This window comes from Argiope bruennichi, chromosome 3, assembly GCF_947563725.1.
Source record: "Argiope bruennichi chromosome 3, qqArgBrue1.1, whole genome shotgun sequence".
Classification (NCBI taxonomy): domain Eukaryota; kingdom Metazoa; phylum Arthropoda; class Arachnida; order Araneae; family Araneidae; genus Argiope; species Argiope bruennichi.
The window spans coordinates 11,123,993-11,149,877 of NC_079153.1; the positions used below are offsets into that span (position 1 = coordinate 11,123,993).

General features: G+C 30.4%; 2 protein-coding genes across 2 annotated transcripts in view; one reads left to right on the forward strand and one right to left on the reverse strand.

The window, feature by feature from the left end:
* The window catches only part of LOC129962651 (39S ribosomal protein L40, mitochondrial-like), a 113,633-nt gene that overhangs the window by 29,928 nt on the left and 57,820 nt on the right, over positions 1-25,885 (reverse strand). The window lies entirely within an intron of this gene.
* LOC129962650 (mid1-interacting protein 1-B-like) lies at positions 1,909-4,729 on the forward strand. Its single transcript, XM_056076534.1, has one exon. The coding sequence runs from the start codon at positions 2,018-2,020 to the stop codon at positions 2,816-2,818; it is 801 nt and encodes a 266-aa protein (XP_055932509.1). The 5' UTR covers positions 1,909-2,017; the 3' UTR covers positions 2,819-4,729.

A 25,885-nucleotide genomic window follows, 5' to 3' on the forward strand; every position in this document is an offset into this window, starting at 1 on the left:
AATATTAAATTTTATGATACAGCAACAATTATTACAAATTCAGTTAAAAAAAAAGAAAACATATTGCTAAGCAACACAATAATGTATGAAAATGCAATGATTTTTATTTACATGAATTTTTTTGATAAACACTATTTTTGCTTAATATATAATATGCTTTAATATAAAGGATTTAAGGGAGGTAATTTTTTAAAACGAAAACAAGTCAAGAATAATTTTTCCTATAAATAAATTCAAGAAATTTTGAAACAATATTTAAAGAAAAACTAAGATTTTTTTCCTCACATTATTCTGGAATTAAAGATATATTAAAACATAAGAAAAAATCTGTGTCATAATAAATACAACACTTATTATTTGAAAGGAAATTTTAACCAAATGATCAAGGCATTGGAATTCATCAGTATTTTAGAGAGTTCCCCCGCCCCTTTTTTTATAATTAAAAAATTATACAGTTTTGTTTGGATGGCAAGACTTCTTTTCCTTTTTATGTTTGAATATACTTTGCGAATACATTTGCATTTTATCTCATCGAAATAAAGGATTTAATCATATATTTTCATCTGTAAACAAAATATCCTTCTTCTTATATCTAATTTAAGTAATTTAGTTTAAAAATTTCACTGACAATTATACTAGTTAAGATTGTAAACGATGAAACACGAACATTGTTTCAAATTTACGAAATAGTTAGCGAAACTAATTAGAACGAGTAAAATATGAATAGAATAACTTTGGAAGCTGAAATATCGAAGCTTACAAAAACAAATTTCGTATATGAAACAATCTTTTAAAAATTACAAAATTATTTTCATTTTTTTTCAGTTCTGTGATTAATTTTAGATCATTTTAATACATAAATTTTCATAAAATATTCATTTTCCATTATCAAAAAATATTATCTATATGATTTTGTTAAAATATTAGCTGAAGGCTGATTTCTTCCTGATTTAAAGTATTGTTCATATAATATTTTTATCATATATGATAACATTTTTCACCAATACTTTTACTTTCATGAAAAACGTTTTAGCATTACTGCTCTATTAAATCGTTTTTGTACTGAATATTTAATAAATAGAAAATAATTTAGAATTAAAAAATGTTAAATATAATTGAAAAATAAAACCTATTTAATTTAATTATACTTTATTTCAATAGCAGAAATAAACTTGTTATTTGTCACATTTTCAGGGCGAAATATTTTCAAATAAATTATCTTTAGAAGATAAAATAAAAAGATAAGATGATATACGCTTTATATAAGGATTATAAATTTTAATTATCAGTTTGTTAATGTTTAAAAAAAATCAACTTTTTATTGGAGAAAACAATTTTGCTTAAAATATCGTTAAATACCATTTTATTAAATGGTAACGCGCAACAAAAATTACTGCTTTTAATGCGGGGAAACATCTTCCTATGAAAAGTCCTAAGAAACCAAAACAAACTTATCTACGAGCAATATTTACAGGGGGAAATCAAGCAGTTCCTTTCATCGGAGAAACGGATTCTGAGAGAAAATTGTACCGAAACCGTCAATTCGTATTTTGATCCGAGCGCGTTTGAAAAATTTCCCGTCATGCTGTTCTGCCGCAGTCTCCGGACCATTCACAGACCACGTGCCCGGCGGCATACAGAGGCGTGGCTCAGCAAGAACGTCCACCAATCATGCTGCCGGCAACTCACCTGATCATGGAACGATGCAATGTAGCGGATATGGGCCAATCTAATACGGCAGAGGGAGTAGCGGTATAAACATCTTTTAATTAAACATTTTCTTTTGCCTTAATTATGAAAAATTAATGATTAAGGAAATTTTGTATTAATTTTTATGCATCGTGTAAATATTTTATTCATTGCAGTGAAAAAAAACTTTCCTTATTGGAAATGTCAACATCTGGAGTAGAGAGTATATGATATGATTGTGACGTACTTCCTCCTTTACGGCTGAGGAAAAAGGCTAAGTGTGCTTAAGGCCATCTACACGTTTTAAAAACCAGCTAACTTGAACGTAATGGAACGCCCAAGGCGATTATCTTACGCGGGATTGGTGAAGCCACCTCAACAAAAATCACGCAGAATATCCGACGCTGGTCAGAGTGGAATTATTTCTCACCCAGCTTGTGTGATATTTAAGAGCGGTGCTACTTCTGATTCTGAAACAGTGCCCGCAATGATGCACGACTCCAGGTACGAAATGAATAACCTGAACAGACCGACACGTCGTACTAGCCGGCCCAGCCGAGATGATAGTTTTACATGTTCCCAGCAATCAGTCCTTAGCGCTATGGACAGATTTGTGAAAGCCGTGAACAACATGGATTCCACTGTTTTGGTGCCTTCTCGTCTTCAAGACATGGATGTTAGCAACGGAAACAGTAAGTTTTCCAAATGCTTGCCTGCTGGCCTTAATAATGTTGATGTATATAGATTCTACAATATGCTTAAAGATGTGAAAAATGAATTGTTATGGGGTCCCACATCTACCGTTGAGTCCAACCCCGTCCTACCCAGCAGCGGTAGATCCTCCCCAAGTAGCACTCGAGTAATGAAGCACATTCGTCAGCCGTCTGATGATAGTTTGGGCAGCACAGGTTTCCCTTCAGACCAGGAGACAGACAGTGATATCGAAAGTGTTGTGACAGATAGGGACAGCATGGACGAACATTCCACTACTATGCCATCTGATAATCACCTAGCCAATGCTTTCCGACATCATTTACTGGGACTGCATACAATTTTGCATGAACTTGCTGATTCTGCAGACTATTTGTCTTCCAGGTATCAGGAAGAGATAGAAACTTTATCTTCATAACCAATACATAATTGTAAATTTGTAAAGAACTTTTTTTTTTCTTCTTCTGTTTTTGGAGCGAATATTTTGCAGGTAGGAGCCAACTCCTCAGTCAGTTCTTTGTGGTATAGTTCTGTTTTGTTGTTAATAGGAACTTGAAACAAAGTTCTTGCTGAACTGTGATCGACTCCAAAAAGAAAAGCATCTTTGTGTCGAACTCTATAGTTTTCCAAGAAAGACTTGCAACCCCAATCCGCATAATCTTGTAAAGAACAAAGCTTTATTTTTCCAGTTAAAAGTACTGATTTTTGCTTCTTATATAAAACTGCAGTATTTTTCCCACAAAAATAAGAGAAATAATTTGACAGAAAATGTTTAAAATTGTCATCTCAAATGCCTGTTATATATTCAGCAAAAACCCGGTGTGAAAAAAATAAAACTGGAATTTATTTTATTTTTAATAATTTAAATATTGTTTATTTTATGTTGACAGATAATCCTCAAGATATCTACTTGATGATTTAGGCCTTAGTTTATAGATTTTATAAATTGAATTATATAAATTTTATTAGTCATTACATATTTTCATTTCTTAATATTCACAATAAATCAATACAGAACTTCTTTGAAATTGGAGAAATTTTCCTGCAAATTGCTCTAAATTGAATCCTAGTCTGGCTTGCCTTATAAATATTTACATTCCTAGCTTTTTCATACATGTATGTTCAGTAGTATATTTATTTTTGATTATGTAGTACGTATTTGTTTTTAAGATGTTTATATTTCTGCAGCTGGCTTATTCTGCTCATTTAACATGTTTCATACAATAGTAAACTTATGGGCATTACCAAATTCAGTCATGTTTTATATTCAGTTATAAAAGTGTAATTCATAACTTGAATTGCACTTTTCAATGGCAGTCATCATGAAATTTTAAACATCTAAAATTGTCAGATCTAGAACTTAAAAGAACAGCATTGTTCAGATGCATAGATACGAGTGTGAATTCGATTTGCATTCTTAGTTTGCATTAGTTTAAATGTTTTTAGAATTTTTTTACTGATTTTTAAAAAAAATCATTTTGTGTGTTTAATGTTTATTAAATAGGTTCAAATTTAATATTTAGAGTAAAAATAAAAGTGTTAATTTGAGAAAATGCAATATTTGTTCAGAAGGATTTATTTTAGATGTTTTTAAATTTTTAACTAATGTCCAAAATTATTCGTATTTAATGTAATTGCTCTAATTATTACTAATCTTCTGTATTTTAAAACTCGTTTAAAGTTAAGCTCATATTTCATAGAATTACTAACTTTGTGCATTGTGAGTTTACTACTAAGGTTAAATACAGAATTTTTAAACAGCTGCAAAATTTTGTGTAAATTGGACTGATACAAACAAATTTTGTACTTGGCGTTATTTTTAATTATATTAATAGTATAGAATTTGTTATAATATGACGTATCAACTTTTAAGTGCAATATTTATGATTTTCTGATTTTAAACGAATATTTATCTTTTAAAAGAAATTTATCTAAATTTAACTTTCTAGAAATTCTCTAAAATGCATTTATTATTCTGTTGAACTAAACTAGTTTGTTTCGAATTGTTTTGAACTTTTCAGTATGTAATGAATAGAGAACTACTAATTTATTGAACAGTGTGACTTGCTGATTGCATATCGACTAAGTATTCATTGGATCAAGCACTAAATGTCACTCAACCAAGGTATTAAAACTGCCATCTCACTTACTAAAACTACTTAGTGTAATGAGAAAATACATTTAAGCTTTAGAACATTGCATGCCAAACATCATCAACCAAAGATCATGATTCTACATACTGAAATGTTAGTATTTAAAGGATGTTTGTATATCTGATAATCGAACTAATAAACTGAACCTGTTGATAAAAAAAAAATTGTGTATTTTAGTTCTTGTGTTCTTTTATTTCGGTATATTTTTACTTTTTTTTTTGTTTGATGAATGGGGAAAAATTAATATTTTAAGAATATAGTATTGAGAAGAGAGAGAGAGAAAATAAAAAAAGAATCTTAAGATTCTTCTATTAAAATTTCGACCATCAATTTCTTTCTTGATCATTTCCAAGCATTGAACTTCCTGATTTTAAAAACACATAATTTATTTTATTATAGTGATTTTCGGTCATAAAAAAAAATCAACCTTTTAGTAGTTATTTTTTTCTCTTATCTTGATAAATGTAAAATCCAAGTTGGCTGTTTGCGATTTCTACCTTTCTTCACATTAATAGTGACCTTTAATAGTTATAAATATCCCACTAATAATAATATTTTTTCATTTTGCACATAATAATTTCTAATGAATATGCTCTTAATTGAATTCATGAGGTTTTCCCATTTATGAAGTTATATATATAATTTCATATTAATTTATAAATATATGCAATTCTTGAAGCGATAGTATTGGCTATAAAGATATTTGAATGAATGTCTTAATGAATATAGATGAATTGCTAGAATTAAAGCATTATTACCTATTAGTTTTCTGGAGCGAAATGAATTTAATACTTTTTTAGGTAATTACATTAAAAGTTTATTTTTGGACTTGTAATTTTTGGAACAAGTTCTAGCTATCCTGAACTAATTATCCACCTCTTTATTCAAGTGAAGGATTAATAACCGGAATATTACTTCTCGGAGTATCTTAGAAAATTGGATTAATGCAAAAAAGAAAATATTTACATTTTTTAAATTCGTCAGCATTTTAATATTACATGATGTTAATGACTGCAATATTCCAAATTATTCGATATATTCTGGACTCCTTTATTTAAACTTAATTTTAAATGTAAAATGCAGCATTTTCAGCCAATACGTAAAAGTTGTGGAATAATTTTCAAGTTAGTAATTAAAATGAACTGCATTTTACTTTTAAATTCTCAATTAAAAAATTAAGTAGTTTTCTATAGTTTAAGGTGAATTTCTTTATATTAATAGTAACCAAAGTGCAAGTATTTTCTATTGTGCTTATCCTTATTTTATAAATGCTTGTGTTTCAAAATCGTGCTTTCCATTCATTTAGACTCAAGTTGAAAAGCATTTAATTGCCAAATTAGATTAGATGCATCTGCAGACTTAGATCTTAATTTTTTTTAAAATCTTGATTTCAGAGTTATTATAATTTAATATTTATTACAAAACAGGTTCTTTCTAAAAATATCTTATTTTAATTAAATATGATGATAAAATTACTTGGATAGTTTAATGTCATACAACATATTTTCTCAAAAATAAATAATTTTGAATTAGTATAATGCTATGAAAAAATAAATAAATAAAGCAAATAGTAATTTGTATAAAGATTAATTTCTCTTTTTTTTTTTTTTTTCTATTTCATGTAAATACTGGTAATCTTTTTTTCCCCGTTTTCATATAAATACTGGTTACCAAATTACTTTTTAAAAATATATTTCGTGCAATTATCAGCATGAATATATTTTAGATTCATAGGAAATTAATTTATGAAACCATATAAAAATGGGGCTTAGGAACATATATGCATATAGTATGGGAGTTCAGAGAAGTTAAGGTGCTAGGACTTTTACTTATTAAGACATTAAAGATAACCTTGCTACACAAGGCGGGTGCTCCGTCGAACCACTCAATAGCCATATATGCATAGAGTATGGATAAAATATGTATTATAAACTTTTACAGCTATAAATTGTCATAAACTTAATATTCATTATCCTAAACCCTTAATTTAATAGATCTCAAATCAATAAAGTGCAGATTTAATGACCTAAATTTAACTTACACAGCAAATATAACTGGTTGAAAAAATTGATGCTTGAAACAATTTTTACTAAGAATTATGTTGTTTCTAATGTGGAATAAGCATAAATAATTTTATATTTACATACTTCTGCATAAATATTAGTCTAATATACTAGCTTAAATATTATTGGTAATACTATTCACAATATTACTCTTACTCTACTCTTTTGCCCAAATTTATTCGATTAAATTGAGAATTTACTGCATTTATAGCCTTCTTTTATTAATTGTTAGTAATTAAGCCTGAACAAGTGATGCATGGTATCCAGAGATATATGATCTCCATTCAAAATAGCTGGCTTTATTTCTAAATAGTTCTTGTATAGTTTCAAAACTAATTTTTGAAAAAAAAAAAAAAATTCCATAGAATCCTTAGTTTGAGATACTTCAGAATCAGCAGAGAAAGCAAATTATTTCCTATATGGTATAATTAGTGTTTTCTAAAATCCTGAAGATTCATGCTTTTCTAGCAAGGAAGAAAGAAAATAGTTAAGTAATATATGGTGAGCAAGATACCATTATATAAAACAAGAATGCTTAAATTTTTGTGTAAAAATTTAAAAGAAATTGGTTTCCAAAAGCGAAATGTCTTCTACTTAATACTTTGTAAATTTTTTGATAAGTCTTAACAGTTTTAGATCAAAACAAAATTTGCTATACTAGAAATTAAGGAAAAAATAATGTAATATGTGGGAAATGAACGGAAATTTTTCATACCATTTTGTATGTGAATAGACTAAGAATTTAAGTGTTTGTTTTTTTTATCAATAAAAAAATTTAAGAAAAGTATATGTATATATATATATTTAAATTTTCCAATAAGATAATTGCAAGTTGAGATTTTTTCCGCACTTTCACTGTATTTATTTTAATTTTTATGGAAATATATAAATAGAATATAAAATTAAAATGAGCAGAGTGTGGTAAAGCACGCCAAATCCATTAACAATATGACCCTGTACTCAATGAAAATATCAATAATTCTTTTGTCCCATTTCCCTAACTGAGACTGTAGAGACGAATGAGTTCAAAGTGGGGGAAACTTCCGTTGCTGCAGCAACAATTTATAAAAATAGTTTTTCGCCGCTGGCCTGTTGCCATCCTTTTCACCCGGTAGAGAAGATTCATTTTTTAAGCAAGCCGTGGGATGCTCATCAATTGCGTGATGAAAATTCCGTTGGCTAAACCATCTAGAAAGTTTATTCTAGTTTATTGAAATCGATTGTATTAATCGTGTTCCAAACAGTTTTAAAAATTGTTATATTTTAGAATGAGTAAAACGAAAGAGAATGAATACGGAACAATGGGAAGTTTTTAAATTTTTTTCTTATTAAGAGTTTTTTTCCTTCAAAACTACATGCCTTTCGCAGTCGGTTAATATACCTAAAATATCGACAATATGGACTAAAAATTATTAAAACTGGCTATATAGGCTGTTTTAAAAAGTATATTTAAAGAGATAAATTATTTAGAGCGTACATATACAACGAAATAAAAGCAGGAAAGCGAGAAAAAAAAATTAGAAACAAAATTTTTATAACTTAGAATTAAAGAAAGCAAACTATCATTGTTACAAAAAACATGTGATTAAAAATTTGATGCTTGAATTTCATTACTACCTTGAGAGGTATTCAAATTATATTTAAAATTAATTTGAAAAAATTGTTAGAAGTAAAGGCAAAATGATATGACACTTAAAGCGGTATCGTTTATAAAAATGGTGGCATGAAAATTACTTTTGTGCGATAATCCATTGATTAATTAAAATATATTCGTTTGATTTAAAAAAAATTCATTTAAGACAACAACAGCAAAAAAAATTCAAATGCATATTTCCACCCTTCGGAGTATATATACAATTCAATTTAGTATATTTTATTATAAATATGATCAGATTATATTTAGTATATCTTATACAACATGAATTAAGAGCAATGGATTGCAAAATATTCTTATTAACCATTAAAAATTGCGAACTAGTTTTACAATATTTGAGCATGTAAAACTCAGGTTTTAGTTTTAGTATCAAAGTATTTTTAATCCATTTAGAATACATCCGATTTATTTAACATATAATACAAACCTATAATAAATCGGATTAGTTCTAAATGCAGGGGAAAGTAAAATTCTAACTTTTTTTAAACCTTTTATTTCCTACACAAATTCTACTGAATATTGGCTCATTTTGCATTTCATATCCTTTATTCCATTTTTCTTTCTGTAATTTCTAGATGAACTGTTTTTATTTGAAAGAACAAATCACCATGAAGCACATTCTGATGTCGAAATATTTTGTGGAGTAGAAACAACGTTAATCGGAAAAAATTATGCAAGTTTCTCTGAATGTTTCAGTTAGCTGTATTTCGATTATTAAAAATATTATTTTACTACAAAAGTTATTTTTATCTCGTGAGTTAAATTTTTTTTTAAATTCATAATAATTTTTAAATGATTGTTTTTTTTTTTTAAGTAATAGTCTGCCATAGAATCACTTATTAATTTTTTTAATATAAAATGAAGCTTATAACGGATGTAATAAAATCTTTTTTTAGTATTATTATTTAGAATAATTCATCCGTTATAGGTTAAATGTTAACTATTTAGAATACTTATTTAGTTGTCAGTGCTTAATTTTTACAAATAAATTATGAATTTGTTTTGAAAAAATGTTGTTTAAATAAAAAAAATTTAATAATCTAAAAAATTTTATTATTTGCGTCATTTACACTGCTACACAAGAGAATATTTTGGGACGGATCTGTTGAACTGTGATTAAATAAAAAAGATAACACTTTAGCGGAACAGCCCACTCTCCAGATTTCCACTCCATATTAACACGAGCATGTGTCACACATGTGATGCGTACCAGGTTCATAAACGGAGGGGAGTTCCGACAGAATGAGAGCTCAAAACCATGTCACTCCGATGCCGAGAATATCCTAGGAGGCCAATGCAACTCTTTGTTCATTAGAATTTTTTTTTTTTATTGATTTAATATCGTTTGAAAATTTGATATCTTTAGTGACATCATCAAAAAGTGAATTAGAAAAGATATATTTTGTTTTTAAATTCTAAAGGTGTTGTTTCAGATTTTAAGTGATAACTAAATTATCACACAATGTGGCGTCCAGATTGACTTTCAGTTCCATTTTTCTAAGAAAGAAAATTAGAAGTATTAATTTTTATTAAAAGTTTGTGTATTTCTGAGCATTTGAACATTTTTCGGCACATATTATTAATATTAAACATTAGACAAGCTTCTCTCTCTCTCTCTCTCTCTCTTTGTAATAGATATAATTTTGAAGCTAGTCTATTATTTTTTACATATTTTATGGTTCTTTTTGAAGCGATTCAGAAACTTCGAATGCATGCATTCCTATCGGCTCTTATTTTTCTGGGATATTTTTGACTTTTGACCCTTTACATCTGTTGGCTAGCTTTTCTCAGAATTCTAAAAGACTTCATGTCGTGCCCTTTTATTTAGCATCAGCCCGCCTTGAAATATGGCCACTTTTTTTTTTTACCCACCGGGTTTAAGTTAATATTTCACTATTTAATTCGATTGCCACACACAAGCAAGAACGATTATAAAATGTAAAACTATCAATAAAAGAATTTTCAGCATTGCAACATATACCCAGGGAATGACAACCTGCTCCGTTTGTAATTGTTTATATATAAGATTTTAATAAAAATCTTATTAATTTATATTTTAAAATTTATTATTATTATTATTTTAACTCTGCCTTTTTTTTTGTTTCAATTTTTACATTTTTTTTTTTTTTTTTTTGGTTGAGTGTATGTGCAGGTTTGTATGCCATCTATTTCCCCTTCGATTTAGTATGCATTTAAAGCTTACTTTGTATATTTTTTTATTTGCTCAGAGTTCTTCAAACTCCCATTTTTAAGCTGTATTGCTTTCTACATCGGCGAGTCTCATATTCTACAGATAAGGGGTGTTAACGTATATTTTAAAGTTAATTATAATAACCATGCATTAATATAACTGCTTATCAAATTCATATACATATCCTTTTTATAACTCAGATTCTCTCCATTTCCACTTTTCACGTTTACGAATGAAGATAGTATTTATGATTTTATTAGAGGCATATTCTGACATTGCCACACACAACATCAATTTCAAGAAACAGCTAATCAGAGTTGTAAATGGCGATCAGGGCGCATTATTTTCATCCTCTTTCCCTTTTGTTGTATGCAGTTATAAAATGTGAAATGAATGCTTTAATATTTTAATTTTTCCTCCACTTTATGATAGGTTCTACATGGGGATAAATTCCTAAAATCATTTTTCTAATTTATCCGGTAAGTACTGGTGTTGAAGGAATAAAAGTAATTTAGTTATATTAACGCTTCAAAACAAAATTATGACATATTTAGGACGGACCTCCTAATTTTGAACCGCGGTCAGATGACGAGGACGACACCTGAGCTGACATCCCTTCATCAAAATTCCACGCCACACTAGCAAGAGGATGTTTGGTTCCTACGGATTTGACGTGCACCAAACCCATTTACACGACGTTTCTTCTGAGGAATCAGAGGGTCTCGAACCTGAAACCCTCCAGTTCCGAAATCGGGTCTTTACCACCAGGCCAACGCGGCCCGAATGATTAATAGTATTATGAATTATAATACTATTATTAATACTATGTATTAATAGTATTACGAATAAAATTAATTGTGGTATGAAGTGAGTATTATTTTTTCGACCTTCCTTGTTATATATGACTTTAAAAAAAGTAGAATAAATGCACAAATATTTTGTTGCTTTCATCAGTTTCTGACTAAATATAAAATACAGTAATTGTGAACAAAACGAAGCTTAAAATAAAAACTTGTAGTGGTTACAATATCATAAAATATTGTTTTTCTTGTGTTCAAAAAAACTTTTCGAAGGACTTTCCTAAAACATTCTTATAATAAGTAGACTTTCCTTTTAAAACATTATTATTCTAAGAATATTTTTATTATCATAATTATTAGTTTGTGATAGTTACTAATTCCTTTCTATCATTTACTCTTAATTTTGAAAATTGTACCAATCATAAAAAAAGAGAATTTACATTTCATTTTTGGAAAAATCCACATTTTTATTGTTTTAATAATGAATTATTCTTACCACGGGGGAGTACCTCAAGAATAAGGATGAGAGGCTTTCGGCATGGTGGTTGTCTCTCACCACCCTTGGGGGAACAGAAAGAGTGAGGGTTGTCTGATTCCTACCGTTGACGGGACGTACTTCCCACGGGAGGGGTTGTGCCATGACCGGTGATGGTCCTTAGGACTCAAAATCACAGTTCCCGCCAGTGTTGCCGTCACTCAGTTTTATCCGTGTGGCTCAGGGACGGACGGAGTAGTCTATTTATGATTACGCTAGGCTAACGAATCAGAATAAATTTCGCCATTTACAAAATATGATAATGATTGGAAATATCATCGCTTGTTTTCTAATAATTGTTTATTTTTAAATTGTAAGATTTCAACCATTTTTTTTTCTTTCTTTCTTCTTGTTCTTTTTTTAACGAATTAAACATGAGATATATGTTTATATATTTCATATTTATGTTTTTTTTTTTTTTTTTTGTTAAGCAAGTTTCAGAAAAAAAAGTATGAAGAAATATTTCAAATAAAGATATGCCGTCAATGGTTGAAAATAAATGTCAGAACTGGGAGCGCCATTTTTTAATTATTTTCCAATAGGAAAGAATGTAAAAGATGACAGATATTACATTAAACAGATAAACAAGAGGAATGATCTTGTCGAAACGTTTTCGAATTTTCTCTTAGAAACTTGCTATTCCCCTTCCCTTTTCAAAACTGTGGGCCCTTGATTAAGACCGTGAATGTCACGAGTGCTCAGATTTTTATTTTCAGATTATGATACATGATAATTTATGCTTCGTTATATACGGAAAGAAAACTAATACTTGAATAATCATTGCATGGAATGGGTGTTACAGAAAATCGATCTTCTTCAAAGAATTTACTAAATCCTGCTTGCGATCTTTGGTGATTTTTTGACGATTCATCGCTGGCATAAAGTTAATACAAAATGACCAGAAAATCGCACGTACATTTTGGGTGCTTTTTTCCCAAGCGATTAAAACAAACATTTGGTATAGAGCTACAGTTGTAGTTACAAGATCATGCACCCAATATCATTGATTCAAATCATTCCGTTTTTTGAGTTATCGTATTCACAAACTTATGAAACGTATTAGTATGTAAAATATACTTATTTTACATACTTATATTTACATATTGAATGATAGAAATGCAACTCTTTCACAAATTTGATACAAAATCTATTTATTGAATTGAATTGCTTAAACTGTGAACTAAATGTCATTTAGCAAAGTTGTTACATTTTGGAATCATTGCGTTTATATACATGCAAAAATATCGACCCACAGACAGTCAAACCTCTTGAAAGATTTGGTTTTGATATTTGAACAAATAGAGACTTCTTCTGCAAAGTTCTTGCTAAAAATTTGACCAGAATGTACAAATGTGATATAAAAAAATTTAGACCCATTTTATCTATCTCGCACAAAACGTTTTTGAATAGTCTTGTTACCAGATAGACAAACTTGATTCCCAACCACTAGAAGTGGTCTTCCCAGAGGCTTTTTTGCATACTCTCGCGTAAAGGTGTTATCCTAGAGAACGCCAGGAAGTGTCCTCAGTGTCACCCTTTTTATTGTCCATCTTAGCCAGATTTTAACTCATTTGCCTTCATCCGTACAAGCGAGTCTCTACGTTGATGATCTGCAGATCTCATGCCAAGGAAGCAATATGAATCTTATTGAGCGACAATTACAAAATGCCGTTAACAAAATAGTATCTTGGTGTAATAACAACGGTCACAGTATCTCGCCGGAGAAGAGCCGATGTGCGCACTTCTGCCGAAAGAGAAACATCCACTCAGATCCAATTATTAACATTGGAAATGTACCAATCCCTGTAGTGAATGAAATACGTTTTTTGGGAGTGATCTTCGATCGCAAGTTGACTTTCCTTCCGCATATTTTACACCTGCGGAAGAAGTGCGAGAAAACATTAAATATATTGAGGGTGTTCTCCAAAACATCATGGGGTGCTGATCGAACCTCCCTGCTCCGTATCTACCAAGCACTCATCCTTTCTCGAATAGATTATGGTTGCATGGTGTATGGCTCCGCACGTCCTACGGTTTTACGGCGATTAGATACCATTCACCACACTGCTCTACGGATATGCTCCGGAGCATTTCGAACTTCTCCAGTAGAGAGCTTATATGTTATTTGCCACCAGTTGCCACTTCATTTGCGGTGTCAGAAATTGTCTACATTATTTTATTTCCGTGCAAAATCTATCCCAAATCATCCTATTTGTCGCACGGTACTTCCCGTTTCTCTTCGAAGGATTTATGAGTCGCGACCTTCTCATATTCTCCCTTTTTGGGAAAGAGTCAAAAGTTTCCTACATGGTTCGGACCTTTATAGTATTGCCATTAAGTCATTTGACTTTTATTCCTTTCCCCCTTGGGATATCCCGCAATTTTCTTTTCTGAACCCTTTTTTGGGATTCGATAAATATTCAAATAATCCTGTTATTTTCCAAAAATTGTTTTATCATCATCGCTGTCAGTATTCTTCTTTTACACCAGTTTTTACGGATGGCTCGAAATCAGATGGACATGTTGGTTGTGCAATTATAACTCCATCTGATACACTGAGCTATCGTTTGCACAACAGTAGCTCTGTATTTACGGCTGAGTTAGTAGCAATTTTCTGTGCTCTACAAGAAATCTCCTCTTCTACTCAGCTATATTTCATCATTTATACTGACAGTATGAGTGCTTTAGAAACACTTTCTAATTATCAGATTCAGATGCACCCAGTTGCAGTCCAAATTTTATTTACATTAAGAATCCTACGAAATAGAGGATTTAAAGTCATTTTTTGCTGGGTTCCGGGGCATGTAGGTATTTACGGCAATGAAAGGGCAGATTTTGCTGCTAAAGCTGCATCAACTTTTCTAACGCATTCACTTGTCTATTCTGATGCCAAAAGTTCCTTCACTAGTTCGCTCTTTACTAACTGGCAGCAATCATGGAATCTGCAGATCCACAACAAATTACATTCAATTAAACCGACAATTAGTTTGTGGCCTGTCCATCCTATACGAGAGGTTGATGTCAAATTGACTCGCCTCCGTATAGGACATGCTCGTTTTACACACAAACATCTCCTTTTTGGCCAGGCAACACCAAAATGCTCCACATGTCGTGTAGATTTTACCATTAAACATATTTTAATCGAGTGCGCATCTTTTAATTCCTTTCGTTTACACTTTTTTAAATCATCGTCATTAACTTTACAAGACCTGGTGGGTGAAAAATTCCACCCAAACATTTTTAAATTTTTAAAAACCATTGGTTTGTATAGTTGTATTTAGCATTTTTTTAACTTCTGTTCACATTCGACAATTCACATCAATTCATTGTAACGTTCGTATTTCGAATCAGTATTTCATTTATAAATGCATTAACCTTATATATTTCTGCACTTTCATTTTTTCCCATTTTTTGATACATTTGGTTTTTATATCTTAACATGTGTGTTTATATAAATTATTTTTTGTTTTTTTACCATCTGCTTGGCGCAGCATAGCCAAACATGGCTCTTGCGCCAAAAAAACCCGAACAACCAACCAACCTAGAGAACGCCTTGCATGGCATTGGTGAATATTAATTACGAAACTGGCATTACCAAATATTAATCTTCGGCGTGGATTTAGCAATTTTACTAAATATATCGTGTATTTTTTTTTTTTTTTTTTGCGATTTATCCTTGGCATGCGGTTAATAGTAAAAGAAAAACTGTAAAAGAAGATCGCATCAGACGGATGAAATTTAAACAACAAATTTGTTGATTTCTGTCAAATTTTAAGCAAAATATATTCAGAGGAAATCCGGCTGTTCGAATATAAGTTAAAACGATAACTACAAAACAAAGAGAACGCAACGGATAAAATTCGGTACACACATTTAATATCTATATTGTAGATATTTATCAAACATTGAGCCGAACCCAAAAAGGAGGTGAACATCTGTCCGTCTGTACATCTGTCAGTCAGAAACATTTAAACATGGTAACTCAAAAATACAATGATATAAATATATCAAATTTGGTATACGATTTTGTAATTGGAATAGCAGCTCCATGTCATATTTTGGTTTCAAGCAATTGGGAAAAAACACGTCTAAAACACAAATTCACCTTCAGTAGAGAGTATGCGAGAAAGTTTCGGGAAGACCACTTCCGTTGGTTACGCAATTTTTCGATCACTGACATGAAAAACTGAATTTTGCTGTAATATTTTAATTGTTTTAATTCTTCAACAATGAAACAGTTTTCTTATCCGTTAAATGATAAGCAATCTGATAAAAAGTACTGAACCGTCAACATAAAGTTAAATTTAGTGAAAATATATTCAATATTTTCTTCTTAATATTAACAGCGTAATTATTCCTAAATTATTAGATGAGAAATCATTAATTAAATTTTATCTTTAAAAAATTTTAATACGATTATTTATTATACAATTTATACAAATTACACAATTACAATTTATTAATAATTATACAAACAGGACAATTCGCGGTGTATTAATCAATTTTTTTTTCATATCGAAAGAAAGAAAAAAAAATTAAAATCTGGGATTGACCAATTTATCAAAGATTTTTGATTAATATAACTTCTATTACAGAATCATCGACTCACCCACTTCTAACTAACTGATAATGTTTTACATCTTTCCGTTATCATGAAGTCTCGTTTCGCAGGTGCTTCTTTAAATTATGATATCATTAATATTTCTTTATTTTACGAAATCACCTAAGCAAATACAACTGAAACACAAAACTGAATGAGTCTTATCACAAAAGATACTATTTATACTTTATGAGAATGAATGATTACTTATCTTATCCTAATTGTTTGTTTTGCGCTCGAAATCATCGCGCGTACTTAAAAAGTGGCGTGTTGAGATATATTTAGAGAGCAATAAGCTTTCGACTTTTTTTTTTTCAGGGCCTTATATATAGAATGCGGAAAAGGGCTAAGCTATTTCATTATAAAAATTGAGTTAAAAGTTTTGACAAGAGTCTTAAAAAAATAATCTATAGAGCCACCTTCCAAAAATAAAAACTTCGAACCGTACGGAAACATTCCATAACGTGTTCGAAATCCCCCTAGCATTGGCGAAAGTCCAGAGACTGTTTCGAACATCAGATTCTAAGAACTGTTTGTTTTGACCTTCGTTTTTTTTATTTTTTTTCCCCCTGTTTACGTTCACAGTTCACTCGTTCAATTTGGACGGAATATCAGATCGATGGAAGTTGAATTCAAATCATGTATTCATATAATTAAAAGATTTTTTTTCCAAGATTGATATTTCTCTTCGCTCTTCGTTTTTGCGTATTAATAAACAAGGATTTTTAAGTGCGTTATATGAATACTCTGTCCCGTTGCTGGAAAGTATCAATTTGGATTTCAAATTTTTTCATTTATTATTCAATTATTATTTCAATTTATGCAATTATTTGGATTAGTTTATGCATTTATTTAACAGAACTCTACTTCTCAAGAAATCTCCATTTGGAGCCAATGTATGTATTTTGTGTCTGTAGGCAGTGTATGAGTTCTTTCTCTTTGCTGAATTTAGTTTCACATTTCAATGCATTTTAGGCATGCTAATATTTCAATTTAGGTTAATGTATTTTAATGTTATTTATAATAATTGTAATTTAATAATATTTACTCGGAATCCACATTTTTATATAATATACTAGCTGCCTTGACGACCAATTTGTATCCCCGGATTATTGCCTTTTTAGGTTGTTATATATCAAATTCATATTTTTAAAAATTCACCTTGTCATTTGATAAGACTGAAAAACATGAATTCAGTTGTATCAATTTGCAACAAACACACACACAAAAAAAGTGTACATATTAAAAGCGGAAGTGAAAAAAATAAAAGCGGAGGTGAAAATCCTACTACAAAATTAATGATTGGCAAAAGCAGGTGACTGAATGTTTTGAAAAATAAGTTTTAATTCTATCACAATATTAAAAAAAAATTGTCAAAAATAATGCATTCATTTCAATTAAAAAAGTACAGTACACTCTCCAGTATCCGGCCTAATTCAGCTGAGCGGCAGACCGGATAACAAAAAAACCCGGATAGGCCGGATTCTATGAACTCATTTCTTTTCCCACCAATTCCACAAGACAAAGTTTTTATACCAAACGTATTATGTAATACATATTTTCTCACTTCTTATTGAATACTAAGTCCTCCATTTATCTCAAGCCGTGTAGAATGTGAATGCGTCACAGAAGCACTTGCCGGTAAGTTAAAAATAAAAGACTCTGTACTTGTAGTTTAAATATGTTTATATACTGCACGTTTCAAGAATTTATTAGAGAAAAAGTAAGTTAAAGTATATAAACTGTTCACATTTTAACATAAATTCTGTAATGCCTCACTTAACTGCAGGGAACATAAACAAAACATTAAAGTAAATCGAACGTTTTATTTTCTACTGATAAATGATTATGCAGATATAAAAAGGTAATCCTAAGATAAGAGTCAAAACTTACAATTTTCAGTTTTTGGAAAAGTCTTTAATAGATTACTGCTTTTAGCAACGCTTTGTCTTCCTCATTTAATTACAATAAAAGAAAACTAGGCCGGGTTGTCGCAAACCGGGTACTCAAGAGTGCACTGTATTATTAAAATTATAGGGAAACATTGTACGAAATAGAATTGATATCATTAGAAAGGTAATTTTTATGCCTTCGGTTTGTAAAAAGATTCTTTTTTGGATGATAATTGTTTTGAAAGATCTGAACATCACTTTCTGTCATAGTGATTACTCAACCGACAGCGGTTTAAGTTTAATTTTGTACTCGATTAAACTTTCTGTTTGAAACATGTTTCTGGTTTCTTTTATACCTTCTTTAATCTCACTGAATAAACTTTTCGGTCGCACGGCAAACCTCCTCCAGAACATTTATAATAATACTTTGCAGTTCTAATCGAAGTGGTGAATTCACTGCAGCAAAACCTTTAACGAAGCAGTCAGCAATTCGTATTATAGTTGATTTACATTTGAACTGTTGTCAATTGATAATAACTACTAAGAGCGATTTCTGGACTACGTATGTTAGCGTTTTATATAGATAGATTATTAAAGTAGACATTTGGCTATCCTGAATATTCTAATAACTAAATGTAAATAAAGAGACATAAAAAACCTGACTAATTATACTTGATAAAATGTTGACATTATCCTAATATTTTATAATTTATAGAATTCTTATTTTTTTTACTTATTTGTTTATTTGTCATCTAGGAAAAATAAAGTTCTTTTATTGACTTGCTTGTAGCTCCCTGTAAGCCTAACTGCTAGGGTAGGTAGGTATAGTAGAGTAGGTAGACATAGGTAGTTATCCATTGAGAAATCCGCCACTGACTCCGTTTGCCCCTGTAAGCATAACCGACCTAGGCAGCTATCGAGTCAGAAATCCGCTACTGACTATATCTGTCAAATTTCCTCATCCCTTAACCTTTTAGACCCAACTTTGTATTATTAAAATTTTAAATCCCATGTAAAATTGGTTCTTTTTCAGATAATTCATGTAAAAGTAGGATTTTTTTATCCAATAGGGAATGAAATCTGATTTCTGAAGCGTATACGTCCTTTAGGGCCGAAAGGATTAAATATCTGTGTCATGAGATGTATCAGATAATTCCGAGATCAGTCTTTTTTTAGAACACCAAGAAATTGAAGTACAATATTATGCTCGCAACAATTGTGACCAGAAGTTTTATACCTGGGATGGAATCCTTATCTTTTTAATTATCTAATCCTTATCTTTGTAATCAATGTGCTCTTCATGGCGTCATTTTGATTCTTGCTTTATGATTAGATCATTTTAAAAATATTAGTGTATTTTATGAACAGAAAAATTATACGAGAGAACTTTTTATTTATTGAAATATTAATATATTGTATCAATCCATTTTCACATAAAAATCGAGTATCGATGATAGTTAGTCCATCATTTTTCAATTGCAGCGTGTGTGGAATATTAAAGAAGCAGTCGTGATATTCTATTTCTCTTCGTTATTTTTTCCATCAAACTCTAACAAAAATTATTGGGATCAACCTTTTTTGCATATCACGGGTGTTGAAAAGGAATGTGAGAAATGCTCTAACCTTTAACTATTCTTTTTGCTTTTAAACTGTCCGTAGACGGCTTTTATAAGGAGTTTATCCATGTGAACAGGAAGCGGGGATTGAAGATTTTCCTCTAAACGAAATACAGATCTTCATGATGGTTTTCGAACTTCCATTCTTTTTAAATATTTTGATTTAAATTGATTTGTTTCGTTTTTTGTAAAAATTTAATTTCTCAATCTATTTTACTCATTTCCTAACACAGGGATTTTTCTACATTTGTGCATTCTAGATGACAATATGTTATTTGAATTATTTTCGGAATAATCTAACAATCGATTCATTTAATTAAAATCTTCTTTTATATTAATGGCGCCACCTATCAATGAATTTGAGAAAAATATTCCACATATCTATAATATGAAAAATTAAGAATTATAAATGAAAAACTAAAATAGAGCTTTGTGGCTTTCTAGTGTCTAAATGAAAGTGTATATTTAAAAAAAATGCTTTTATTAAAATTATTATGTTTTCTTTCTTCGTCAACACGTTCTGAACACAGATCATGTTGATAAGGAATGTATTCATCAAAACATGATTATTAATATAGCAGTATGGGCCACCCATCCCTTTCGCAAAGGCATCAAGTGTGGCACCAAAATGAGTTTTTGATGTTTCTTAGTTGTTATTCACTTTTTTTTTCTGTTACTGTGAGATTATTCGTCTAACACTGTTGTCGAAAGTTAAACCTTCTCTTCTGGAGTTTGGCAATAACTTCAGCTGAGGTTTGTGCAACTCTGGTTTGGCACTCCGCCAACTGATATATATTTTTTTCTCCTCCTTTCACCCTTTTGGCTTACTTTCACTACCTTTATTTATTTTTTCGCTTCTTTTTGCCACTTTTTGGTTTCCGATTCGCATTCGTATTGCCCTGATGGACACGCACATGCACTTGTTAAAAGTCACTCACTGAAAAAAATATAATAGGCAAATTTTTAATTACAATTAAGATAATGACAATAAAAAAAATAGCTTGTTTAGAGATACATTTTTTTCGGTAAATTTCTGTTGTATTTTCTTCAGAATTCTTACTTGTTGTTGTTGATATAGTTGTAATATAGTTTGAATTGTACATCATCATATTTAATATATTTCGAATTGCGCATTCTCATGTTTAATATAATTCGAATTTTAATTCTCCTGTTTAATATAATTCAAATTCTAAATTCTCATGTTGTTTAATATAGTTCGAATTATAATTCTCATGTTTAATATAGTTCGAATTCTACATTCTCACGTTTAATATAGTTTGAATTCTGCACTCTTATATTGTTTAATAAAATTCGAATTTTACATTCTCATGTTTAATATAGTTGAAATTCTAGTATTCTCAAGTTTAATATAGTTCGAATTCTACATTCTCTTATTTAATACAGTTCCAATGGTTCCATATTTCCCTTTCCATTTTGTTTCAAATGTTCAACAATTTCTTTGTAAGACGTTACAGATACCGGAATTTTGGAACTATCTTGGCAAGCATTTCTCTGGAAACTGGAGTTGTTTGGGATTTAAACAATACTAGTGAGTTTGCCAATACTTTCTGGCTAATGTTTTGAAACAAGTTACTGTTTTTCAGATTATGATAATGTATCTTTTTGTCTGATAGTAGTCATTAACTTGTATTTGGTCCTTTCCAAGAAATGTATGTTTTTTTGTAGATGAATTTTTATGTAATTTTAATCAGATTATCTTCTTTTTTATCCGGTTATTTATTTAAGTAAACATATGAGTCATGCACCCAGAATATTCAGAGCAACAAATGGCTAATCTCTCGCTCTGTCTATCTATCCGTCTGCCTATCTGTCTGCCTATTTATATCTATATGTGTGTGTGTATGTGTGCAACGCTCTGTTAATTGGCAGAGAAATTGCACTTATTATTTATATTTATTGTCGAATGGCAACAGTTAAATGTAAACAAATCATCTTACTATTGCTTCAATGAACGTTTTTACAGCTCCATTGAATTTAAAGATTCGAGTAGCTAATTAATGGAATTGCAAAATGTTATTAGGACTGTTTTGACGATAGTTCGCTGTGTCACTACAAAGTAAATTCAATCAGATGAAAGAAAATATTAAAAAAAGAAGCTTTAAACAGAAAGTTTAATTGAAAGCAAAAGTAGGCTTAACGACGCCAAATGGATAATAGTTATGACTTCCCTACGAAAATTTATGTCCATATTTTCCAAAATAATTATCTTACAAAAATAGTCTTTGTTATTACCTTAAGACTGAAAAAATTATCTTCTTAATGATATTAATTTTTGTAGAAATTCCCCCTTAATTTTATTTATATTATTATTTCTGTTTTTACACTTTTAAATAACAACGTTTTAAAATGCTATGATGGAATTCCAACTCAATCGTGTGTTTTTACCCATAATTAATTCTGTAATAGTATTTCCACTTCCGTTTTTATTTCGTAATATATATTTTTAATTATCAGCAAACTGACTCAATTGAATTTTTTTCAGTGGTACCAAATAGCAAGGCAAAAAAGATTTTTAAAAAATTGCATTACATAAATGATTTAATAGCCTTAAAAGAAATAATCCGACGAAGAAACTAGTCACTAAAGACGATTAGCATTGTATTACAAAAGAACATAATCTTCTATATATTTATTTGTTGTATAGACTATTATCTTTGTTGTTGTTTCTAATGGTTATTATTTGAAGTGTGTGATTATGAAGACTCTATACAATGCATTAAGTTTCCGATAACTGTTGCCATTCCAAAAAGTTTTCTTCGGCCGAAAGAACGATAATAAGACAAAAGAAAAAAAGAAAAGAGAAAGAAAAAAATACTTCGAAACTACAAAGGAAAAGGAAACCAAAAATTTTTTTAAAGGAATTGCTTTATGCTAGGAACAAATATACGAGGAAAAAATAAAAGCTGTTGAGAAATTTTAAATTGCAAAGCCGATAATACTGAATTGCGTCAGAAGAAATTAGTTTATGACTGCATTCTACGGAAATAACATTATTGGCATCTCTTACTGCGTTATAACTGGAACTTTTACTGGAAAATAGTAATTTTTAGCATCTATTATCCTGCGATCTTTATTTACTAAAACAGAAGGGTATATTCCTTTTTTGTGTTTGTGCCGAATTTTCCTTCCATTAAAGATACGTACTTCCCCCCTTGGAATTATAAGGGAAATGGTACTTTCACTTTTCGAATAAACGAAAACATATTTTATGAGTTAACATCTAAACGTGTATTCACGAGTGAAAAAGATAATATGCCCATAAAATATTCAAAATCAAAATCGTAAAGGAGCGAGGGCATAATTAGAATTGATTGAAGTCAATCAGACTTAAAGCGTAAAGTTTGCTTTACTGCAATGAGCCTTACTCTGATGAAAATACACTTTTACAGCCTCGTTATTGGCTTTCCAGCTCGGGGATCTTTTTTTAGGTATTTTTTTTTCTGAAACTTTTAAAATGAAATGTTAATCATTAATAGAAAGAATATTAGACCATTAGCAAGTGCTTTTAAGATCTTTATATTTTAAGAACTTCCAGAGCTTATTTGAAATTATATAAACCAGAAAGACATCAATTATAAATGCTAAAAAAAATCGCTTGCCCTTAAAAATCATAATTTAAAAACATTTACTTTAATTTTATAAATTTCAGAAGAGAATGATACAACCGATTTTTTTTCGCGAATGAATACTTGAACGAATGATAAATATTTAAGCGATTTTTTATTTATTTATTTATTTGCATATAAATATAAACCTGTGGTCTTATATCCATACCAAATGCGAAAAAGAAATCAGAAATCTTCGTTCTAAACAGCGAAAAAATAAAGTTCTCTTTCTGTTTTTATACATGTAGAGTTGTTTATCAAATAACGAAGTATTTTTTAATATTTAAAATCTTTCATTAATTAATTTTAATCAAGTTGCTACATTCATATACAAATAATTATAAAACTAACAAACCGTCAACGATTCAGACGTTTCGTTAGAAATTCAATACGCTTCCTCAGTTCTGGCCATAAAACCATCCGCCGAATTCCATCCAATAAGAATTGTTATATTTTTTATTTGTTTAGCTATATTAAACACTAGAAATTCTACAGCAACACTAGGAACGAACCTCATAATTTTGAACCGCGGTCAGATGATGAGAACAACACCTGAGCTGGCACCCCCACATCCAAACTTCAACACTAGTGGGTGAGGGGTCGTTTAACTTGCACTAGACCCGCAAACACAACATTTATTCGGCGGAATCGGGTCTCGAACCTGAAACCTTCCTGTTCCGAAACCAAGACTTTACCACCCGGCCACCGCGGTCCTTTGAAATTTTGAGTTATCGTGTTGGATATACACACGGACAATTGAGATTCTCTACATATTTCATCCTAGATTTGATCTACAATTTTTTTGTGTGAGTATTTTATTCTTCAAACTCTTTACGTGTTTTAGCATATGCAAACAAATAGACATGATCCAACAAAAAAAAACAGGGGAGGGTGGAGAGACGGGAATTAAGGTTAATAGGTCTTAAAGCGGGAAATAAATCAAAATTTAGTCATTTTTTTTATAATTACAAAGCTTTCGTTTTCTTTTCTGAAAATGAAAACAAAATGCAAGAAAAGGAGGAAATTTTTGTTTTATGCGTGTCTCAGCATGTTCATGACTTTGTAGAAATCTAAAATACTTGTTAAACCCGCATGGCATTGCCCGTGATCAGATGAATGTCAGCTCAATGAAAACAACGATAATATAAAATCATGGAAAACCGAAATCAAACAAAAGAAACAATAAGAATCAAGAATTATTTTGCGTGTTTACTTTTCCTCAAGACAATGATATCGTGCAAAGATAAAAATCGAAACAAATAGCTGATTTGTTTGTTAGATATGTTTCAACCAACTGGAATCGTCTCAACGAAACAATCTCGCATTCTTCCTAATCAAGATGTTATCACCCCGTCCGTCCTGCACTAAAATCAGGGACCTTCAGAAAGGTCGTGAACTTCACGTGCTTATATATTTCTTTCCGAGTCCTGCACGTGAGCATTTTTTACTTCGTAGTACAGTGGAGAAAAAGCAGGATGCGTTTTGAACGCCTTTTTTATAGACCATTTAAAATCAAAATTTGACAAAGAACTACAAATATAGTAGTCACACACCAAAAAAATTACATACCAAAATTCATTTATCTATTTCGTTGCATTTTTGTATTACGCATGTTCATGCATGTGAATGGAGAGACCGACATACGGTCAACTCTTTGACGGGTTTGATTAAAAACTTGATACGGATTTACCCTTTAAATGATAAAAATGTGAAACAAATCGCTTATCTAATCTTTATGTTTTGTAGTTATCGTGTTCATTTGCAAACGGATAGACAGACAGGAAACAAATTTTCTGAGAATGGATTTCGCATAAAAGTTGATAGAAATCTACAAATGTGGTGTAAAGACCACATGTACGAAATTTTATGCTCTTAATTGAATTCACTTTTGAACTATCGTGTTCACAGACCGAATGACATGATTCCAGAAGGCTGGAATGCATCGAAATCTCTATTTACAATATTTTAATGATAACAATACTTTCTCTTTGACTACTGAAGCCGCGGTAGCCTGTTGGTAAGGCCTCGGCTTCGGAAGCGGAGGGTTTTAGGTTCGTGTCCCGATTCCACCGAAGAACCGTCATGTAAGGGGGTCTGTTGCACGTTAAATTCGTCTTGAACAAACGTCCTTCCTCTGTTGTGGCGTGGTTTGGAGAGGGGGTGCCAGCTCAGGTGTCGTCCTCGTCATCTGACCAAGGTTCAAAATTACAAGCTCCGTCCCAAATTAGCCCTAATGTTGCTTTAAACGGGACGTTAATGTAACTAAACTAAACTCCTTGACTACTTCATGTACAAAAGAGAAAGTAAAAGAGGGAAAGAGAAAATGAAGCTAGTACTTTTGTTGGAAATAATGCA